Source organism: Equus asinus, chromosome X (genome assembly GCF_041296235.1).
Source record: "Equus asinus isolate D_3611 breed Donkey chromosome X, EquAss-T2T_v2, whole genome shotgun sequence".
Taxonomy (NCBI): Eukaryota; Metazoa; Chordata; class Mammalia; order Perissodactyla; family Equidae; genus Equus; species Equus asinus.
In genome coordinates, this window is record NC_091820.1 from 61,349,431 (window position 1) to 61,372,960 (window position 23,530).

General features: G+C 35.4%; 1 protein-coding gene across 15 annotated transcripts in view; it reads right to left on the reverse strand.

Moving 5' to 3' along the window:
* The window catches only part of ATRX (ATRX chromatin remodeler), a 241,434-nt gene that overhangs the window by 110,881 nt on the left and 107,023 nt on the right, over positions 1-23,530 (reverse strand). For all 15 annotated transcript variants that reach the window (XM_070502810.1, XM_070502821.1, XM_070502817.1 and 12 more), the window contains 2 exons: positions 18,604-18,706; positions 16,513-16,728 (listed from right to left, as the gene is read on the reverse strand). In XM_070502810.1, coding sequence (XP_070358911.1) covers positions 16,513-16,728; positions 18,604-18,706 — 319 coding nt within the window. The remainder of the gene's footprint in view (positions 1-16,512; positions 16,729-18,603; positions 18,707-23,530) is intronic.

Here is a 23,530-nt window from a genome sequence, read left to right on the forward strand (position 1 = left end):
CCATTTACAACTGCAACAAAAAGAATAAAATACTTAGGAATACACTTAAGCAAAGAGGTGACAGACCTGTACACTGAAAACTATAAAACACTGTTGAAAGAAACTGAAGAAGACAAAAATAAATGTAATGATATTCCATGCTCTTGGATTGGAAGAATTAACATAGTTAAAATGTCCATACTTCCTAAAGCAATCTACAGATTCACTGCAATCCCTATCAAAGCTCCAACAACATTTTTCACAGAAATAGAGCAAAGAACCCTAAAATTTATATGGAACAACAAAAGACCCTGAATAGCCAAAGGAACCTTGAGAAAAAAAGAACAAAAGCTGGAGGTATCACACTCCCTGATTTCAAAATAGACTACAAAGCTATGGTAACCAAAACAGTATGGTACTGGCACAAAAACAGACACACAGATCAATGGAACAGAATCTAGAGCCCAGAAATAAACCCACACAACTACGGACAGTTAATTTTCAATAAGGGAACCAAGAATATACAATGGAGAACAGGAAAGTCTCTTCAATAAATGGTGCTTGGAAAACTGGACAGGCATATGCAAAAGAAGGAAAGTTGACCATTATCTTACATCATGCACAAAGATCAACTCAAAATGGATTAAAGACTTGAAGGTAAGACCTGGAACCATTAAACTTCTAGAAGAAAACATAGGCAGTACACACTCCTCGACATCGGTCTTAGCAGCACATTGTCGAATACCATGTCTGACCAGGCAAGGGAAACAACAGAAATAATAAACAAATGGAACTACATCAAACTACAAAGCTTCTGCACAGCAAAGGAAACCATCAACAAAACGAAAAGACAACCTAACAATCAGGAGAACATATTTGCAAACCATATATCAGATAGGGGTTAATATCCAAAATAAATAAAGAACTCAACATACATCTCAACAACAAGAAAACTAACAGCCCAAATAAAAAATGAGCAAAAGATATGAACAGACATTTCCCCAAAGAAGATATACACAGATGGCCAACAGACACATGAAAAGACGTTCAACATCATTAACTATCAGGGAAACGCAAATCAAAACTACAATGAGTTATCACCTTACTCTAGTCAAAATGGCTACAAATTAACAAGACAGGAAACAACAAGTGTTGGAAAGGATGTGGAGAGAAGGGAACCCTCATACACTGCTGGTGAGAGTGCAAACTGGTGCGGCCACTATGGAAAGCAGTATGGAGTTTCCTCAGAAAATTAACAATAGATCTACCATATGATCCAGCTGTTCCACTGCTGGGTGTTTATCCCAAGAACTTAAAAACACAAATGCATAAAGATACATGTACCCCTGTGTTCACTGCAGCATTATTCACAATAGCCAAGACTTGGAAGCAACCTAGGTGCCCATCAAGGGACGAATGGATAAAGAAGATATGGTATATATACACAGTGGAATACCACTCAACCATAAGAAACAATGAAATCCAGCCATTTGTGACAACATGTATATACCTTGAGGGTATTACGCTAAGCCAAATAAGTCAGAGGGAGAAAGTCAAATACTGTATGATCTCAGTCATAAGTAGAAGATAAAAACAACAATCACACAGAGACAGAGATTAAATTGGTGGTTACCAGAGGGGAAGGAGGGAGAAAGGGGTGATTAGGCACATGTGTGTGGTGATGAATTGTAATTAGTCTTTGGGTGGTGAACATGATGTAATCTACACAGTAATCGAAATCTAATGATATACACACCTAAGATTTACAGAATGCTATAAACCAATGTTACTGCAATAAAAAATCAATTAATAAAAAAAGCAGCAGCAACATGTTTAAACAGATGAAAGCGAAAAAAAACTATCAACTTAGAATTCTTACTCAGGGATCACATACCCAGGGATAATAACTTTGAAGAGTGAAAAATGGAAAAGGTAGAAGTCAACAAAAAGTCAGACTAAGACTCTCTAAGGTCTCATTTCTGCACAGAAACGTCACACAAAAAAAAAATCAGAAACTGTGTGAAGCAACTTTGTCAGAATTCTGGAAAACAGTTAAAGTTTTACAGCAAGCAAGTAAATGCCAAGTCAAGAAAATGCCAACTTCAAAACAGTGGGAAAGTTTTATGGCATTTTTACTTGCCCTTACCTCATCACTTTCCTGATGAGGTGACGGTCTTATTCTTGAAGCAGCAGCAGCCTAGCTGCCAGTTCCCTCCTTCAAACTGGAGGGAACCCAGTAGACCTTATTTGTAAATTATTGTATGTATCTATCCTAACCTGTCTGGGAGATAAACAAAGCATTGACATAAGACTCTTATTACTGTTTCACCTAACTTGGAAGTCTGGTAGGAAAAACAGCAGGTTCTGCTTAAAAAAAAAAAAAAAAAAAAAAAAGCTGCAAAGGAACTACAAACACACAGAAGCCAGGGGCAAGACACTAGAATTGGAGACATACAACTGACCACATAAAGCCCAAAGAAGAAGCTGGGATGACACTCTTGGAATTTAGGACATTCAAAACGAGCAAAGGATACGGGATAATCTAGAAAGCTCTGTATCCCCAGACACGACACATGCTCAGAAAAAAACCTGAAGAGACATTAAGTTTTAACCTCAGGCTGATCCTTAGCTTCAGTAAGACTAACTAGTGAAAGAGCACCCCAGTACAGAGTCAATCCGCAAAGACTGGAAAACAGCAGGCATTCAAGGAAATCTCTTTCAAAATATTAGCAGAACATAAGTGAAAAGAACAGAGACTTCAGTAATGACCCAAAACAAAGAACAGACTTTGCAAAACTAATTGGGGAGAGTCTCAACATAATCAGACTACTACAACTTAAGAAAAAAACACAGCAAATCCTTGGAAGGGAGAGAACTTGATTTCCAGAGCCATCATTATAATATTCAAATGCCCAATTTGCAATTAAAAGAATCACAAACCACACAATGAAACAGGAAAACATGGCCCATTCCAATGAACAAAACAAAACAATAGAAACCATCCCTGAGAAACCCCCAACAATGAACTTACTAGACAAATATAGTAAAGCAACTGTCTTAAATATACTCAAAAACCCAAAGGAAACCATGGACAAAAAACTAAAGGGAATCAGGAAAACAGAATGCACAAAATGAGACTATCAACAAGAAGTACAGATTATAAGAAGGAATCAAACAGAAAATTTGGAGCTGAAAGAAATAAGTAAATAAAAAACTCAAAAGGGATTCAACAGTAGACATGAAAAGGCAGAAGAATTAACAAACATAAAGATGTCAACTGAAATTATTGAGTGTAATGAGCAGACAGAAAAAAGAATGAAGAAACTGAGAGACTAAGGGACTTGTAGGACACCATCAAGTGGACCAACATCTATATTATTAGAGTCCAAGAAGGAGAAGAGAAAAAGAATGGGGAAGAGAGATGATCTGAGGAAATAACAGCCAAAACCTCCCCAAAGGGCTGGCCCTGTGGCCAAGTGGTTAAGTTCACCAGCTCCCCTTCAGCAGCCCAGGGTTTCACCGGTTCGAATCCTGGGCATGGACATGGCACCGCTCATCAGGCCATGCTGAGGCGGAATCCCACATGCCACAACTAGAAGGACCCACAACTGAAAAAGAATACACAACTATGTACTGGGGGGCTTTGGGAGAAAAAGGAAAAACAAAATCTTTGAAAAAAAGCAAAAACAAAAACCTCCCCAAATTTGAGTAAAGACCAGAATCTACAAATCCAAGAAGCTCAACAAACTCAAAGTGAAATAAACTAAAAGAGACCCAGACCAAATACATTATAATCAAATCTTGGAAAGCCAAAGACAGAGAGGATCTTGAAAGCAGCAAGAGAGAAGTGACTTGTCACATACAGGAATCATCAATAACATTATCAGCTGATTTCTCATCAGAAACTTCGAGGTGAGAAGGCAGTGTCATAACATATTTTAAGGTGTTGAAAGAAACTGTCAGCTTAAGAATTCTATATAGAAATAAAGTATCTTTCAAAGTAAAGGGAGAAATTTAAGACATTCCTAAGCTAAGGGAGTTCATTAAAACTGGACTTACTCTACAAGAAATGCTAAAGGGAGGTCTTCAGGTTGAAATAAAAGGATAGGAACTCAAACATGTATGAAGAAATAAAGATATATGAAAAAGATACATACAGGGGCAAATATGAAACCCAGTATTATTGTATTTTGGTTTGTAACTCCAGGTTTACTTTCTAAAGGACTTAAAAGACAAAAGCATCAAAAAATTATAAACATATGTTAGTGGGCAGAAAACTTATAAAAATGTAATTTGTGACATGAATAATATATGGGGGGAAGGGAGCTCTATAAAACAACAGTTTCTGTATGCAATTGAAGTTAAGTTCATATCAACTCAAACTACATTGTTATGACTTTAGGATGTTATATGTAATCCCCTGGTAACCACAAAGAAAATATCTATAGATTATACACAAAAGAAACTGAGATTGGAATCAAAATGCATTACTGCAAAAAATCAACTGAACAAAAAAGAAGGCTGCAATGGAGGAAATGATGACCAAAAATCAGTAAGACATGTAAAAAATAGTAAAATGGCATAAGTAAATCCATACTCATCGGTACTTACTTAAAATATAAATGGATTAAACCCCCAATCAAATGGCATAGATTGATAAAAAGGATTAAAAAATGATCCAAATAGTGGCTGCCTACAAGAGACTCAGTTTAGATCAAAAGACACAAATAGGTTGAAAGTAAAATAATAGTAAAAGATATTTCGTGCAACTAAGAAGGCTGGGATGATTATATAAACATAAGACAAATAGACTATGTGAAACAGTATTACGAGAGACAAAAAACATATTATATATTGATAAAAGAGTCAATTACAGGCATACCTTGTTGTACTGCACTTTGTTTTATTGTGCTTTTAACAAGACCCTCCACCAGCAAAAAGATTATGACTTGCTGAAGGCTCAGATGATGGTTAGTATATTTTAGCAACAAAGTATTTTTTAATTAAGATATGCACATTGTCCTTTTTTTCACATAACACTAATGCACACTTAATAGACTACAGTATAGTGTAAACATTACTATTCACTGGAAAACCAAAAAATTCATGTGACTCCCTTTTTTTTTTTTTTGAGGAAGATTAGCCCTACGCTAACATCTGCTGCCAATCCTCCTCTTTTTGCTGAGGAAGACTAACCCTGAACTAACATCTGTGCCTATCTTCCTCTACTTTTTATGTGTGACGCCTGCCACAGCATGGCTTGCTGAGCGGTGCCATGTCCGCACCCGGGATCCAAACTGGCAAACCCCCGGCTGCCGAAGCGAACTTAACCACTGCGCCACTGGGCTGGCCCCTCGTGTGACTCCCTTTTAATCACAGTGGTCTGAAATCAAACCTGCAATATCTCCGAGGTATGCCTGGAATCAAGAAGATCAAACAATCATAAACATTAAATGCACCAATAACTGAGCTCCAAGATACATGAAGCAAACACTGACAGAACTGAAGGAGAAAGAGTTCTACGATAATAGTTTGGAGACATCAACATCCTACCTTCAATAATGCATAGAATGAGCTGACTAAAGATCAATAAAGAAACAGAACTAGAACAAAACTATAAATCAGCTGGCCCTAACAGACATATAGAGAACACTCCACTCAAGCACAGCAGGGTACAAATTTTCTCAAGGGCACATGGAACATTCTCAAGGACAGACCATACGTTAGGGTACAAAACAAGCCTTAATAAAGTTTAATGGATTGATATCATAAAAAGTATCTTTTCCAATCTCTTCCAATCTCTTCCAATCACAATGGAATGAAACTAGAAATCAGTAAGAGAAGAAATACTGGAAAAAATGCAGATATATGAAAATTAAACAAGACACTCTTAAATAACCAATAAGTCAAACAAGAAATCACAAGGGAAATTAGAAAACAGCTTGAGAGAAATGAAAACAGAAACAGAATACTAAACTTAAAGGAATCAGCAAAAGCAGAGCTAAGAGGGGAATTTATAGCAGTAAACACAGACATTAAAAAGGAAATAAGACCACAAATCATGAAGTTGACGTTACACTTTAAAGGAGTAGAAAAAGTAGAGCAAACTAAACCAGAGCCAGTAGATGGAAGGAAATAAAACAGATTAGAGCTGATATAAATAAAACAGATACTAGAAAAAGAAAAAAATCAACAAAATCAAAAGTCAGTTTTTTGAAAAGAATAAAATTCACAAATCTTTAGTTAGATTGACTAAGACAAAAACAAAGGCTTGAAAATTACTAAAATCTGAAATAAAAGTGAGGACATTACTAGCAATTTTACATAAATAAAAATAAATATGAAAGAATACTACAAACAATTGTACAACAAAATGGATAACGTAGATGAGATGGAAAAATTCCTATAACCAGAATCTACCAGAACAGACACATGAAGAAAAACAAAACCTGAACAGATTGGTAAACTAGTAAAAACACTGAATCAGTAATCAAAACCTTCAACAAAGAAAAGCCAAGGACAAGATGGCTTCCCTGGTAAATTCTACCAAAAGTTTAAATAAAAAATAACTAATGCCAATCCTTCTCAAACTCTTCCAGGAAACTGAAGAGGAGGGAACACTTAAAATACGTTCAATGAGACCAGTATTACCCTGATTTGAAATCCAGACAAATAAGCTGTAAGAGAACTATAGATTACGTATAAACATAAATTCAAAAAGTCCTCAACAAGAAACCAAATTCAGCAGCACATTAACAGGATTATACAAAATGACAAAGGGGAAAATCTTCATGACACAGAATTTGGCAACAATGTCTTAAATATGACACCAAAAGCACAGACAATGAAAGAAAAAATAGATAAAAGGGACTTCATCAAAATTTAAAACTTTTGTGCAAAAGACACTTATCAGTAGAGTTAAATGGGGGAAAACATTTGCAAATCACATATCTGATAAGGGACTGATATCCAGAAAATATAAAGAACTCTTACAATTCAACAATAAAAAAACCCCAAACAACACAATTTTAAAACATGCAAAAGACTTGAATAGACATTTCTCCAAAGATATACAAATGGCCAATATGCACATAAAAAGATGCTCAACATTATTAATCATTAAGGAAATGCAAATCAAAACCATGATGAGATACCACTTCATATCCATTAGGTTGGCTATTATCAAAAAAAGGGGGGGATAAAAAGTGTTGGTGAAGATTCAGACAAACTGAAACCCATATGCATTGCTGGTGGGAGTGTAAAATAGTGCAGCTGTTGTGGAAAATGGTACAGCAATTCCTCAAAAAATTACATTCACAATTTCCATATGTTCCAGCAATTCCACTTCTGTGTATATCCCCAAAAGAACGGAAAGCAGGAACTTGAAGAGGTATTTCTATACCCACGTTCATAGCAGCATTATTCACAATAGCCAAAAGGTAGAAGAAATCCAAGTATCCCTCAACAGATGAATGGGAAAACAAAATGTGGCATATGCATACAATATTTGTTTATTCTTAAAAAATAAATGAAATTCTGACAGATGATATAACATGGATAAATCTTAAAAACATCATGCCAAGTGAAATAAGCCAGACAGAAAAGAACAAATATTGCATGATTCCACTTATATGAGGTACCTAAAATAGGCAAATTCATAGAGATAGAATGTAGAAGAGAGGTTACCAGTGGCTGAGGCGAGGGGGGAATGGGGATTTATCGTTAAATGGGTACAGTGTTTCTGTTTAGAATGATGAAAAAGAATGGTGGTGATGGATGCACAACACTGTAAATGTATTTCACTAAACTGTGCACTTAAAAGTAGTTAAAATGGTAAATAATTTTTTAAAAAGAATCCAAAGAAGCACAAACAAGAAGTCATTCCAATATCTAACAGGATACTCTGATTTAGTGAAAACACTGAACCGATTTAAATGTCCCTCAAAAGAGGATCTGGGGAGGAGAGGATTGACAGTGGTACAGTCATTACCCCTTATCCATGGTTTCACTTTCCACAGTTTTAGTTACCTGTGGCAAACCGCCCGGGACATAAATCATCCCTTTGTCCAGCGTATAGATGCTGTATACACTAGTCACCCATTAGTCACTTAGCAGCCGTCTTAGTTATCAGATTGACTGTCATGGTATCACAGTGCTTGTGTTCAAATAAGCTTTATTTTACTTAATAATGGCCCCAAAGGACAAGAGTAGTGATGGTGGCAATTCATATATACCAAAGAAAAACTGAAAAGTGCTTCAAGAGAAAAAGTGAAAATTTTAGACTAATAACAAAAGAAAAAAAATCAATTGCTGAGGTTAAGATCTATAGTAATTTTTATTACAGTATACTGTTATAATTGCTCTATTTTATTATTAGTTATTATTGTTAATCTCTTACTGTGCCTAATTTACAAATTAAACTCTATCACAGGTATGTATGTATAGGAGAAAACACAGTACATATAGAGTTCGATACCATCTGTAGTTTTAGGCCTCCACTGGGGATCTTGGAACATATCCCCTGCAGATAAGGGGAAACTACTGTACATCCATTCAACAGATGAGTTGTGCCACAGTTAAGGGCAGACAAAACCTAGGGGGGTCATGGAAAATTCTCCAAACATTAAGGAAAAGAAAAAGAAAGTAAGTTGAAGAAAACCACAAAAATATGTACACTAGATCTGTGCATTCCATGGTATGCCAAAAGCAAATGTACACTTAAAATTGGCACATTTCACTGTGTGTAAATTTTACACAAAAAGGAAAACTTGCAAATATATATGAATTCTAGCTAATGATATGCATGCTAAAAGCACTTGGGTTAAGTGAAATGATGTCTGCAATGAACACTAAAATGCATTAAAAAAAAGTAATGATGGATATAGATTAGTAGGTAAATAGGAAAGTAAAAAACCAAGTATAGAAAAATATTAACAGAAGAATCCAGGAGGTGAGTTTATGGGAAATCACTGTGAAATTCTGTCAACCCTGCTGTACGTTAGGATTTTTCATAAGAGAACATTGGAAAAGATAGTGTGGCTATATCATTTTATTACATAAAGCAGATTTCAGATAAAGGAAAGTTATCAGAGATAAAAAAGGACAATACTTATTGATAATGGGTCAATTCACTAGAAAGACATTGGAAAAGATAGTGTGGCTATATCATTTTATTACATAAAGCAGATTTCAGATAAAGGAAAGTTATCAGAGATAAAAAAGGACAATACTTATTGATAATGGGTCAATTCACTAGAAAGACATAACAATCCTACGTGTACATGTACCTAACAACATAGCTTCAACAAAAAGAAGAAACTGAGAGAACTTGAAGAAAAAAATGACAAACTATTATACTTAGAGATCTCAACACTGCTCTCTCAATATTAGACAGAATATTATTAAGGATATAGAGGACCTGAATATAATCAAGCAACATCACCTAATTGAAATTTATAGAGTATTTCACCTAACAATAGCAGAACATATATACACAGAACATCCAAAAAGATACACCATTTCTGGGTCATAAGAAAAATTAGAAAAGATTCTGAACAGAGTAACAGTGAAACACAAAACATCAAAATTTGTACAATGCAGCATTTAAAATAGTATACAGAGTGGGGAATTTTATACCTTTAAATGCATATATTTAAAAAGGAGTAAGATCCAACATCAACTTTAAGTAGCTAGAAAAATAAGAGCAAATTAAACCCAAAGAAAGACAGAAAAAATAAAAATAAGTGGAAATCAATGAAATAGAAAAAAATGAAACAATAGAGAAACTCAATGAAACCTAAAGCTGGTGTTTTTGAAAAGATAGTAAAACTGCTAAACTTCTAGAGAAACTAATAAAAACAAAAGAAAGGAAGGGTAAGACACCAATTATCAGGAACAAAAATTAAAGATGAGATATCATAACAGAGGCTACAAAAAACAAATGGATAATAAGGGAATATTAATGAATAAATCTAAACCAATAAATTTGACTACCTATATGAAATGAACGAATCCCTTAAAGACAAAATTTGTCAAAACAGATCTAAGGAAAAACAGATAGACTAAATAGCCCTACATTTATTAAAGAAACTGAATCTGTTTAAAAAAAAATACTCAGAAAACTCCAGCCCCATGGATTCACTGGAGAATTCTATCAAACATTTAAGAGTGAAATAATATCCTACAAACACTCTTTAAGAAGACAGAGGAGGTGGGAGCACTTCCCCACTCACTTTACATAAGAATAGTATTACTACAACAGTAAAACCAGAAAAGAAATCAACAGACCAACATGCTTACTTAACAGTGAGGTAAAAACACTGTTGAAATATTAGCAAAAGAAATACAATGATATGGGGCTGGCCCCGTGGCCGAGTGGTTAAGTTCGTGCGCTCCGCTGCAGGCGGCCCAGTGTTTCGTTAGTTCGAATCCTGGGCGCGGACATGGCACTGCTCATCAGACCACGCTGAGGCAGCGTCCCACATGCCACAACTAGAAGAACCCACAAGGAAGAATACACAACTATGTACCGGGGGGCTTTGGGGAGAAAAAGGAAAAAATAAAATCTTTAAAAAAAATAAAAAAAACTGTAACTTTAAAAAAAAAAAAAAAAGAAATACAATGATATATAAAACAAGTGGTATACCATGACCAAGTAAGGCTTATTCTAGGAACATAAGACTGATTTTCTAGATCACCCCAAAAGATATATTAAAAGGCATCTGGGGGCCGGCCCAGTGGTGTAGACATTAAGTTGGCACACTCCACTTCGGCAGCCTGGAGTTCACAGGTTCAGATCCCAGGCGTGGACCTACACACCACTCATCAAGCCATGCTCTGGTAGTGTCAAACACAAAATAAGGGAAGAGTGGCATAAATGTTAGTTCAGCGACAATCTTCCTCAAGCAAAAAGAGGAAGATTGGCAACAAATGTTCGCTCAGGGCCAATCTTCCTCACCAAAAAAAAAAGAAAAAAGAAAAAGAAGCATCTGAAGAAATTAAGCATCCATTTATAATTTAAAAACAGAAATTAACAACAGATTTGAAAGAAATTAGTAAACAGGTTTTTATGTATAGACAACATGAATGTATACATAGAAAATCCTAAAGAATCTACCAAAAAAAGCTACTAGAATTAGCAAGAGAATTTAGCAAGGTCACAGAACACAAGGTCATCATATCACTTGAAATTTCATTTACGATGACATCAGAAAAACATGAACTACTTAAGGATAAGTTTAGCAAAATATGAGCTAGATTTGTACAATAAAAACCACAAAACGTTGCTAAGAAAAGTCAAAGGAGAATTAAATAAATGGAGAGATATACTATATTCATGTAACAGAAGACAGAACACTGTTAAGATGTCGCTGATCCAAAGATCCAACACAACCCCAGTAAAAGTTCCAGGAGGACACTTCTAAAAATTGACAAGATGATACTAAAATTTATACGGAAATGCAAATAACTGAGAATTGCCAAAACAATTCTGAAAAGATGGGACAAAGGTGTAGGAGTTACAGTATCTGATTTCAAGACTTACTATAAAGTATAAGCTTACAGTCACCAAGACAGTGTGGTATTGGCTTAAGGATAGACATATAGATCGACTGACTCACAAATATATGATCAATTGATTTTTGACAAAGATGCCAATATAATCCAATGGAGAAACAAGTCTTTTCAACAAATGGTGCTACAACAACTGACTATTTATACAGGAAAAAACATGAATCTTCAACCATACCTCACATATCATTTGCTAAAACTAACATCAAAGGGATCATAAATGTAAAAGTGAAAACTACACAGTTTTAGAAGAAATCATAGAGGAAAATATATTTGCAACTTTAGGGTAGACCAAGATTTCTTCAATAGAACACAAAAACAAAAATGATAAAAAAATGATGAATATGACTTCATCAAAGTTCAAAACTTCTGCTTTGTGAAAGACATCATTAAGGAAATAAAAAGAAAAGCCACAAAGAACGAAAATATGTACAATTCATAAACATGAAAAATGACTCATATACAAAATATGTAAAAAACTATCCCAACTAACAGAAAAAGACAAACAAATCCCCCCCCCAAAAAAGAGCAAAAGATTTGAATAGACACATCACAAGGACATATAAATGATCATTAAGCACGTGAAAAGATGCCTGACATGATTAGTCATCAGAGAAATGCAAATTAAAATAACAATGAGATACTACTACACATTATTAAAATGGCTAAAATTTTAAAAACTGACAACAACTAACGCTGGTAAAGACATGGAGAAATTGGAACTCCCTGGGAGTTCAAAATGTTACAGCCACACTAAAAAAATTTGGCAGTTTATTATAAAGTTAAACATCAATCTGAACAGGCCTATAGATATTAAAGAAGTTGAATCAAGAATTAATAACCTTCCAAAACAGATGGATTCAGGCCCAGATGGGTTCACTGGTGAATTCTACTAAAGATTTAAGGAAGAAATAATACCAGTTCTCTACAATCTCTTTCAGAGGATAAAGCAGAGGGAATACCTCCCAGTTCAATCTATGAGGCCAACATTTCCCTAATGCCAAAACCAAAGACAATACAAGAAAAGAAAACTACAGACCATTATCTATCATGAACATAGATGCAAAAATCCTCAAAAAAATGTTAGCAAATCGAATCCAAAAACATATAAAAAGAATTACACATCACGACCAAGTGGGATTTATCCCAGGTATGGAAGGCTGGTTCAACATTCGAAAATCAATTAATGTAATCTATCACACCAAGAGGCTTAAAAAAAAACCACACGATCATATCAATAGATGCAGAAAAGGCATCTGGCAAAGATCCAACACGCATTCATGATAAAAATGCTCAGTAAACTAGGAATAGAGGGGAACTTCCTCAAGATGATAAAAAGTATCTACAAAAAATCTTCAGCTAACATCACACTTAATGGTGAGAAACTAGAAGCTTCCCCAATAACGTCAAATACAAGGCAAGGATGTCCTCCTTACCACTCTTTTTCAATATCGTACTGGAAATTCTAGCTAATGCAATAAGACAAGAAAAGGAAATAAAAACTACACAGATCGGGAAGGAAGAAATAAAACTGTCTTTGTTCGTAGAGGAAATGATCTTCTATGTAGAAAATCCAAAAGAATTAACAAAATATCCTGTAACTAAGTGATTATACCAAGGTTGCAGGATATAAGGTTAATATATAAAAAGTAACTGCTTTCCTACACACCAGCAATAAACAAATGGAATTTGAAAATAAAGTTAAATATGTACACACCATATGGCCCCATAATACTCCTCCTAGATATTTTTCCAAGAGAAATGAAAACATATTTTTGCACAAAGACCTGTACACAATGTGTATAACAGCTTGATTCATAAGCCAAAAGTAACCCAAATATCCATCAACAAGTGAATGGGTAAACAAATTGTGGTCTATTCATACAATGGAATAGTATTCAACAATAAAAACAACAAACTACTTGGTACACACAAACATGGATGAATCTCAAAATTATTACCCTGAAAATTATTATACAAGAGAACACACTGTATGATTTCTTTTATATGAAACTTTGAAAAATACATGTCTAATCTACAGTGATAAAAAGTGGATCACTGATTCCCTGCACCCAGGGGTATAAGGTTGAGGACTGACTAGGAAGTACAGATGAAAGTTTTCTACATCTTAATTGTGGTAATGGCTACATGGACATACACCTTTGATAAAATTCTTTGATCATAAACTTGGTATGGGAAATACATCATACATAATTGGTGGCTACACAAAACTGTATTAAATTTCCTGGGATAGTTTACTTAAGCTAAACCATTGCAAGTGGCTAAAAATTGTGGATTGAACACACTTCTTTACTAAAATGACATGAAAGAATGTTAAAAAAAAAAAAAAGTGATAATCCCAAAAGTACAAAAGAAGAGGAAGGAAGGTCCTGGCAGAACTGAAATATTAACAAAATTGTGAAAGCTAGAAGGCATATGGACAAGTGTCAAATGACAACAGAATAAAGAAAGATGAAACTTAAGTACCTGTAGAGAAGAAAACCAACAAGAAGCACCAGATTTGATATTCCTCAGAAAGTTCAGGACCGGGAGGCATCAGTTAACACAAACAGGGAGAAGTGTGAAATGGAAAGGAGAATTAGTTGAAAGGCTAAATAAGGAACAGTTAGACCTACTAGACTGCCAAATTAATCCACTAAAGTCAGGCGTCTACCCCATTTCAAAATTTCCGGGAAGTAAGGTGCATAGGAAAATGAGGATCTAAGGAAGAAGTGATATAAAGCAAGAGATAGAAGAGGCAATGCCCAGAATAGTGAAAATAGATGAAGCAGACCAGATTAGAGTAGGAAAACAAGGCTCCAGTATTGGCAGTTCAAAGAAAAAAACTAGAACTGATAAATTACCTGATGTGTTTGAAGTCATTAAGGAACTTAAGGGTTTTGATGGAAAGATGGGAAATGAACTACTTATAGGCATGTAGAAAATAAGAGAAAAAACTGAAACATTAACATGGGGCCGGCTCCATGGCCAGGCAGTTAAGTTTGCACGCCCCGCTTTGGCAGCCCAGGGTTCATGGGTCCGGATCTGGGCGCAGACCTACGCATCACTCATCAAGCCATGCTGTGGTTGCATCCCACATAGAAGAACTGGAATGACTTACAACTAGGATATACAATTATGTACTGGGGCTTTAGACAGAAAGAAAAAAAAAGAAAAGAGGAAGACTGACAACAGATGTTAGCTCGGGGCCAATCTTCCTCACCAAAAAGAGGGAAAAAAACACTAACTCTAGGAAAAGCAAACCAAAAAACTATATACTAAGGAATGTAATCATTATACACTATGTGTATGTACACATGCACATGTGTGTGTATGAGATATACATGCAATATACACTATGTAGCTCCTGCTGTGAATATTTACATAGTTACAGTCACATGAACATTGACTAACAATTTAACCAGAACTGTCATGTAACCATACTGAGAGAATGGGAGGAGGAAACTCTGTCATTGGTGGGTAGTATATGAGGGCTAAATCTACAACTTCCATATAATAATGGTAATGTCTAAAACTGAGAAATGAGGAGATAGTATTATAAGCACATTAAACAGAAACATACAGGTAAAAGGGAAAGAACAGCTGAAAGAATTGAAAGTCAATACTTCTGAGTAGAGTCGGGGTAGAAAAGAACTTTTTTTCATTGTAGTCTTATAGTAATATCTGACTTCAACAAAGCACATATATTCAACTTAATTCACATAAAAATTTAATTAGAAAGTAAATATGATAAATCAATTAAAAGTACATGGAATATGTTAATACACATTTAAATTATCTGAAATAAAAGGGAGAGGAAAATACAGCACATACCACATACAGTGACTGCAGTTATGTGAAACACATGTATGTACACTGATAGGGATCAGCATAAGAAAATGATAATAATATAGGATTTTAATGTCTATTTACCTAATGCTAGTTGTTGTTTAAATTTTTTAAATAAAATTAACATCACAAAAAGAGACAACTAGACTTAAAGTGCCTCTAAGTAAGATACAGAGTAAGTAGATATTACCACCCACGAGTATTTTTGCCAAAAAAAGAACTGAACCTAAATCTGATCAGGCCTCTATATCCAACAGTTCATAGGACATCCAGGAGCCAATGAAAATACACCACAGGGATGCAATGGGCAACACTTACAATACAGGAAACTCTACACAAATAATCTGGTTTTTTAAACAAATTTACTATAAGAAAGCAAAACAGGAAAATTTCAGATTAAAATAGACTCAAGAGACACAACATCCAATGCAACATAACATGTAGTGAGACCTTCTCAGGATCCTGATTCACATCAACTCTTTTTAAAAACCACTAATATGTTTATGAGGAAAACGAAGGAATTCTGAATAGTAACTAGATATTAGATATTATGGAGATACTGTTAATTTTTAAGTGTAATAATGGTACTGTAGTAATGTTTACAAGATCCTTACCTTTTGACAATATATTCTGAACCATATATAGACAGAATGATATGATTTCTGAGACTTCTCCAAAATAATCTGAAGGTAAGAGGATAGATGAAACAAGACTGGCCATGTGTTGGTCTGCCGACGCCAGGTAATAGGTACATGGAGATTTATAACACTATTTCCTCCACCTGTACATGTGCTTGAAAATGTTTACAATGTTTACTTAAAAAATTGAAATCCTTTATGGACTTAAGCAATAATTTTTAAAGATTTTTCTACCCCAGACAAAACACAATCACTTTGATGATCACTCAAGAATCTCAACTCTTTCCATGTACCTAATTATATTAATAAAGCCTAATGAAGATTTTTAAGTCCCATAAAATACTGTTAGTAGGGAAAAGCAACTGTAACTAAAAATCTGTAGTTGATTACAACATTCCATCCTTGAAATATTGAAATATATTTATGAATCTATGAAAGTCATATATTATAAAGAAATCATAAATAAAAATTGGTTTACCTCTCTCAACTTCTCTCGCTCACGCTCCCTCTCAGCAATACGTTTTCGCCTCTCTTCTTCTTCCTTAAGAGCATTTTGTGTTTCTGTTCTTAGTTTGTCATCTTTCAGAATCTTTCGAATTTTCTTTCTGCCTTTTCCAGGAGACTTGGAATCATCATTTTCATCTTCTTCCTCTTCCTCTTCATCGTCTTCTTTATCTTCTTCTTCAGAATGACTCTATGAAATTTAAATGATAAGAGGTAAATACTACCAAGTTATCTAACTTATCTATTTCATATTCCAATAATTAATATACCAAGAAAAGGTGGAAGAAAACATACTGAAAAGCTTCAGAATTATACTTTGCAATAAAAAAGAGTATTAAAGGGGCCAGTCCAGTGGCGCAGTGGTTGAATTCACATGTTCCACTTTGGCGGCCCGGGGTTTGTCGGTTCAGATCATGGGTGCAGACCTATGCACCACTTGTCAAGTCATCTGTGGCAGGCAGCCCACATATAAAGAATAGGAAGATGGGCATGGTTGTTAGCTCAGGGCCAGTCTTCCTTAGCAGAAAGAGGAGGATTGGCGGCAGATTTTAGCTCAGGGCTAATCTTCCTCAAAAAAAAAAAAAGAGTATTAAAAACAACCCAAAGGGCCAGCCCCGTGGCCTCGTGGTTAAGTTCAGCACACTCCGCTTTGGCAGCCCAGATTTGGTTCCCAGGTGCAGACCTATACCACTTGTCAGCGGTCATGCTGTGGCGGCAACCCACATACAAAATAGAGGAAGACTGGCACAGATGTTAGCTCAGGGCAAATTTTCCTCAAACAAAAAGAGGAAGACTGGCAACAGATGTTAGCTTAGGCCAAATCTTCCCCGGGGGGGGAACCAAAAGGGGGCCAAAGGACTGGAATAGACATTTCTCCAAAGAAGATATAGAAATGTTCAATAAGCACATGAAAAGATGCTCAACATCACTTGTCATTAGGAAAATTTAAATCAAAACCACAAATGAGATACTTTCTCACACCCATTAGGGTAGCTATTAAAACAAAAAGAAAGAAAATAACCAGTGTTGGTGAGGATATAGAGAAACTGGAAGCCTGGTGCATTGGGAAAACCGTATGACAGTTTCTCAAAAAGTTAAACATAGAATTACCATATGATCGGGCAATACCACTACTCAGATTATAACCAAAAAAATTAAAAGCAGGGACTCAAACAGATATTTGTACACTCACGTTCATAGCAGCATTATTCAAAATAGCCAAAGGTGGAAACAACCCAAAAGCCAATCAACAGATGAATGGATAAACATGTGATATATACATACAATGGAATATTATCCAGCCTTAAAAAGGGGAAATTCTGATACATGCTACAACATGAACGAACCTTGAAAACATTACGTCAATGAAATAAGCCAGACACAAAAGGACAAATGTTGGATGATTCCACTTATATTATGTACCTAAAATAGGTGAATTCATAGACACAGAAATTAGAATAGAGGTAATAAGGGGCTCGAGGTAGGCCGAATGGGGAGTTACTGTTTAATGGGTACAGTTTCCAATTGTAAATGTAACTAAGGCCACTGAATTGTACACTTGGAAATGGTTAAAACATTAATTTAAAGAAAAGAACACATCCCCACCCCTGCACAAGACAACAGCGTTGACAGAACAAACACATTACACAGAATGTGTACTTTACATAATTCTGCTTAGATATAAGAAACTCAAATTAGCTAACTTCATTGCCAGAAGAAATTTATTCACCTATGAGACATTACTCAGGATAAAATGCTTTGTCTTCAAAAATAAATAGAACACTGCACACCAGTTCTACAGCTCTAAGAATGTAAAGTAATCAATTAGAACAGCTTAAAATTTCCATTAGATTTAGTTAGGAAACAGAAAAAAATTGATAATATGACAAAATTAATACTTGTGCATATTTCTAAATTCAATAAGTCAATCTTTCCACAGAAGTGTAAAATGTAAATAAACCAGTAAAATTCAACTAACAAATAGAATGCAGAAGAGGTAATAACATATTCACTATGGTCTACTGTACCAGTTATAATGCAAACACAGGGTAAATGTCATTATTACCTTATTTTCACTGGATGAATCTTCCTGAACCTTGATTCGTCGCCTTTTCTTTTTCTGTTTATAACTCCGTTGATTTTCTTCCAATTCTGCTTTCTTGGCAGACCTAAAGAACATTTAAAATGCAAAATAAAATACTTCATGATGAATTTCCTTAAATAAATTATGTACTACTCTAGAACTGCTTTATCTTAAAAAGACAGGGGAAAACAAAAAGCAAAAGAACTTTACTTCAAAAAGGATAATCCTTAATTCTAATTCAAGGATCAATATTTTAAGTTATTCAGAGGACAGGTCTGGCACATAAGTAATAAAATGGATAAAGGGTCTTTAGAAATATAGAAGGCCAATATACATATAAAAATATTCACCATCTCTAAAACAAAAAGCAGCTTCTAAAAGTTTAATACTATTTTCTTCCTATCAATTCACATAAATTTGAAAAAAAACAGTCAACAACTTTTATTGAGAAAAGTGCTTCTTGGCTTAGAAAATGGTACACAAAGTGACATTAATCAAGACAGTATGTTCATGGCATAAAAAGTAGACACACAGATCAATGGAAGAGAAATGAGAGTCTAGAAATAAAACTTTACATTTTTGGTCAACTGATTTTCCAGAAGACTGTCAAGACAATTCAATAGGGAAAAAATAATCTTTTTGACAAACGATACTGAGACAACTGAATATCTGCGTGCGAAAGAATGAAGTCGGACCCTTATCTTGCACCATATACAAAAATTAACACAGAAAGGATCAAAGTCCCCCTAAGATATACGTTCTAGCTAATAGACTGCTCATTGTTTTATTGTTGAAAGAGTGAGGGAATGGTTATTTACATATCCTGCTAGGGGGAGAAAAAATTGACTTCTATAAGAGTGCAAATATATGCATGACAAATCTTAAAATTGTACAACTTTGACCTAACAATGTCATTTTTAGAAATTTACTCTAAGGAAATAATCAGACAAGTGAGACAAGTGTGTGAATACACACACATATGCATATATATGAAAATATATATGAAAATATATATGCATATGTGTATACATAACAGTGTTGTAAAAATATTTATATATCTCTATATGTGTGAGTATGAAAATACTTTTATGACAATAGTATTTATAGTAGAAAATACTGAGAACCATCTAAACATGTAAAACTAGAAGCTTACTTAAATAAAATTTCATAGAGGTTATAGGAAAAAAAAGGATCAAAGTCCGAGATGTAAGAGCTAAAACTACAAAAACTTGTCAAAGAAAATACAGCCATACATCTTTGTGACCTTGGATTAGGCAATGGATTTTTTTTTTTTTTAAAGATTTTATTATTTCCTTTTTCTCCCCAAAGCCCCCTGGTACATAGTTGTATATTCTTCGTTGTGGGTTCTTCTAGTTGTGGTATGTGGGACGCCACCTCAGCGAGCAGTGCCATATCCGTGCCCAGGATTTCAACCAACGAAACACTGGGCCGCCTGCAGCGGAGCGCGCAAACCCAACCACTCGGTCATGGGGCCAGCCCCTAGGCAATGGATTCTTAAATGTGACACCAAAAGCACAAGCAACCAAAGGAAAAATATAGATAAGCTGGACTTCATCAAAATTAAAAACTTTTGGGGCCGGCCCGGCAGGGCAGCAGTTAAGTGCACACGTTCTGCTTTGGCGGTCCGGGGTTCTCTGGCTCAGATCCTGGGTGTAGACACAGCACCGCTTGGCAAGCCATGCTGTGGTAGGCATCCACGTATAAAGTAGGGGAAGATGGGCACAGATGTTAGCTCAAGGCCAGTCTTCCTCAGCAAAAAGGGGAGGATTGGCAGCAGATGTTAGCTCAGGGCTAATCTTCCTCAAAAGAAAAAATTAAAAACTTTTATACATGAATGGATACTGTATTGAAAGTGAAAAGATAACCCACAGAATGGGAGAAAATATCTGCAAATCATACATCTGATATGAGCCTTGTATCCAGAATACATAAAGAACTGTTACAAATCAACAAAAAGAAAATTCAGTTAAAAATTGGGAAAAGAGGGGCTGGCCCCGTGGCTGAGTGGTTAAGTTCGCGCGCTCCGCTGCAGGCGGCCCAGTGTTTCGTCGGTTCGAATCCTGGGTGCGGACATGGCACTGCTCATCAGACCACGCTGAGGCAGCGTCCCACATGCCACAACTAGAAGAACCCACAACAAAGAATACACAACTATGTACCGGGGGGCTTTGGGGAGAAAAAGGAAAAAATAAAATCTTTAAAAAAAAAAAAATTGGGAAAAGAATTTTGATAGATGTTTCTCCAAAGAAGATATACAAATGGCCAGTAAACACATGAAAAAATGCTCAACATCCTTAGTCATTTGGGAAAAGCAAACCAAAATCACAGTGAGATGCTACCACACACCCATTAGGTTGGCTATAATCCAAAGAACAAAAATGAGAAACGTTGCAGAAGGTGTGGTGAAATTGGCACCCTAGTGCATTGCTAGTGGGAATGTAAAATGGTGAGCCACTGTGGAAAACAGCTGGCAGCTCCGTAGAAAGTTAAGCATAGTGTGACCATATGACCCAACAACTCCCATCATAGGTATTTCCTATGAATGAATATGAAAACACAACTGTGCAAAAATTGTATACAAACGTTCATAGCAGCATTAATCATAATAGCCAAAAAGTAGAAAGACCCCAAATGCCCATCTATAGATGAATGGATAAACAAAATGTGGTTTTATCTAGAAAATGGAATGTTATTCAGTCATTACAAGTAATGAAGTAGTCAAGTGACCTCAGCAAGATAACAGACCAGGAAGCTCCAGACTCTTGTTCTCCCACAAAAACACAGAATAAACAACAACATATGGTAAAAACTAACTTTGTGAGAACTCTAGAAACCAGTCAAGAAACTGCAGCAACCAAGTGAACACCTAACCAAGAGTCACACAAAATGGTAGGAAATTTCGTGGCATTTCTGCTCACATTTGCCCTATCTCCTTCCCTGCTCAGCTCAATGAAGTCAAACGGGAGCGCCCAATTCCCAGCACCACCCACAGGAAGGAAGGAAAAGAGTAGAACTTGCTTGCAACCTTCCAGCTTGTGTGAGAGTTGCCCAAGGGACAGGAATTCTGTCTCATCTAACTCACGGCACATGAAAAGATGTTCAACATCACTAACCATTAGGGAAAATACAAATCAAAACCACAATGAGACACCACCTCCCACTCATTAGAATGGTTAGTATCAATTAAAAAAAACAGAAAATAACAAGTATTGGTGAGGATGTGGAGAAAGTATAACTCTTGCGTACTATTGTTGAGAATGTAAAATGGTGCAGCCACTATGAAAAACAGTGTAGCAATTCCTCAAAGAGTTAAACATAGAATTATCATATGCTCCAGCAATTTCACTTCTGGGTATATAACCAAAAGAAATGGAAGTAGGGACTTAAAGAGATATTTGTACTGCCATGTTTATAAACAGCATTATTCACAATAGCCAAAGATGGAAGCAATCCAGTGTCCACTGATGGATAAATGAATAAACAAAATATGGTGTATACATACGATGGAACATTACTCAGCCTTAAAAAGAAATGAAATTCTGATATATGCTGCAACATGTATGAAGCTTAAGGATATTATACTAAGTGAAATAAGCCAGTCACAAAAAGACAAATACTGTATGATTCCACTTATATGAGGTACCTACAGTAGTCAAACTCATAGAGAAAGCAGAATGGTAGTTGCCAGGGGCTGGGGAGAAGGGGGAATAGGAAGATACTATTTAATGTGTAAAGACTTCAGTTTTACAAGATAACAAGAGTTACAGGGATTGGTTCTAGAACCATGTGAACGTACTTAACACTACTAAACTGTACATTTAGTGGATAAGATGGTAAATTTTATGCTACGTATATTTTACCACCATTAAAAAAATACTTAAAAAAGGAATAAAGTACTGATACAAGCTACAGCATGGATGAACCTTGAAAACATGCTAAGTGAAAGAACTCATTCATAAAAAACCACATATTGTATGAATCCATTCATATGAAATGTCCAGAATAGGCAAATCCATATACAAAGTAGATTATTTTTTGCCAGGGGATTGGGGATAGGAAGAACATGAAATGACTGCTAATGGGTACAGGGTTTCTTTCTGGAGTGATGGAAATGTTCTGAAATTAGATAGTGGTGGTTGTTGCACAAGTTTGTGAATATTCTGAAAACCACTATATTCTACACTTTAAAATGGTGAAGTTTGTATTATGTGAATTATATCTCAGTTTTAAAGAATCCTCATTGTATCTTATTGTTACTTTTCATTTCCTTAAAGTACAATATGTTGCTACACTCCAGGCACAACCTGGTAAGTACTAATCTAAAAAAACTCAAATGTTTTTAAATTTATAAGTGTAGACACCTATGTAGACATACACATACACACTCACACATAGATTGCCCATTTGATAAAACTGTAGAAGGATCATATCATTCTGGAGGAGAAAACTGAAAAATTCTGAGAATGGTTAGTATTATCTAAAATACTATACTGGGGCCCGGCCCCATGGCCGAGCGGTTAAGTTCACGTGCTCCGCTTCAGCAGCCCAGGGTTTTGCCGGTTCGGATCCTGGGCACGGACATGGCACTGCTCATCAAGCCATGCTGAGGCAGCATTCCACAGAGCACAATCAGAAGGACCTACAACTAGAACATACAACTATGTACTGGGAGTCTTTAGGGAGAAGAAGAGAAAAAAAAGAAGATTGGCAACAGATGTTAGCTCAGGTACCAATCTTTAAAATAAAATAAAATACTATGCTAAGAAGGAAGCAAAATTTTAAATAGTAATCTAAATCAGCAGCTATGTGTATTGAGAGAACAAACATATCTTAATTACTATAATAATAGCAGTACTACTAAGACTAATAATAAGCATTCATGGAGCAC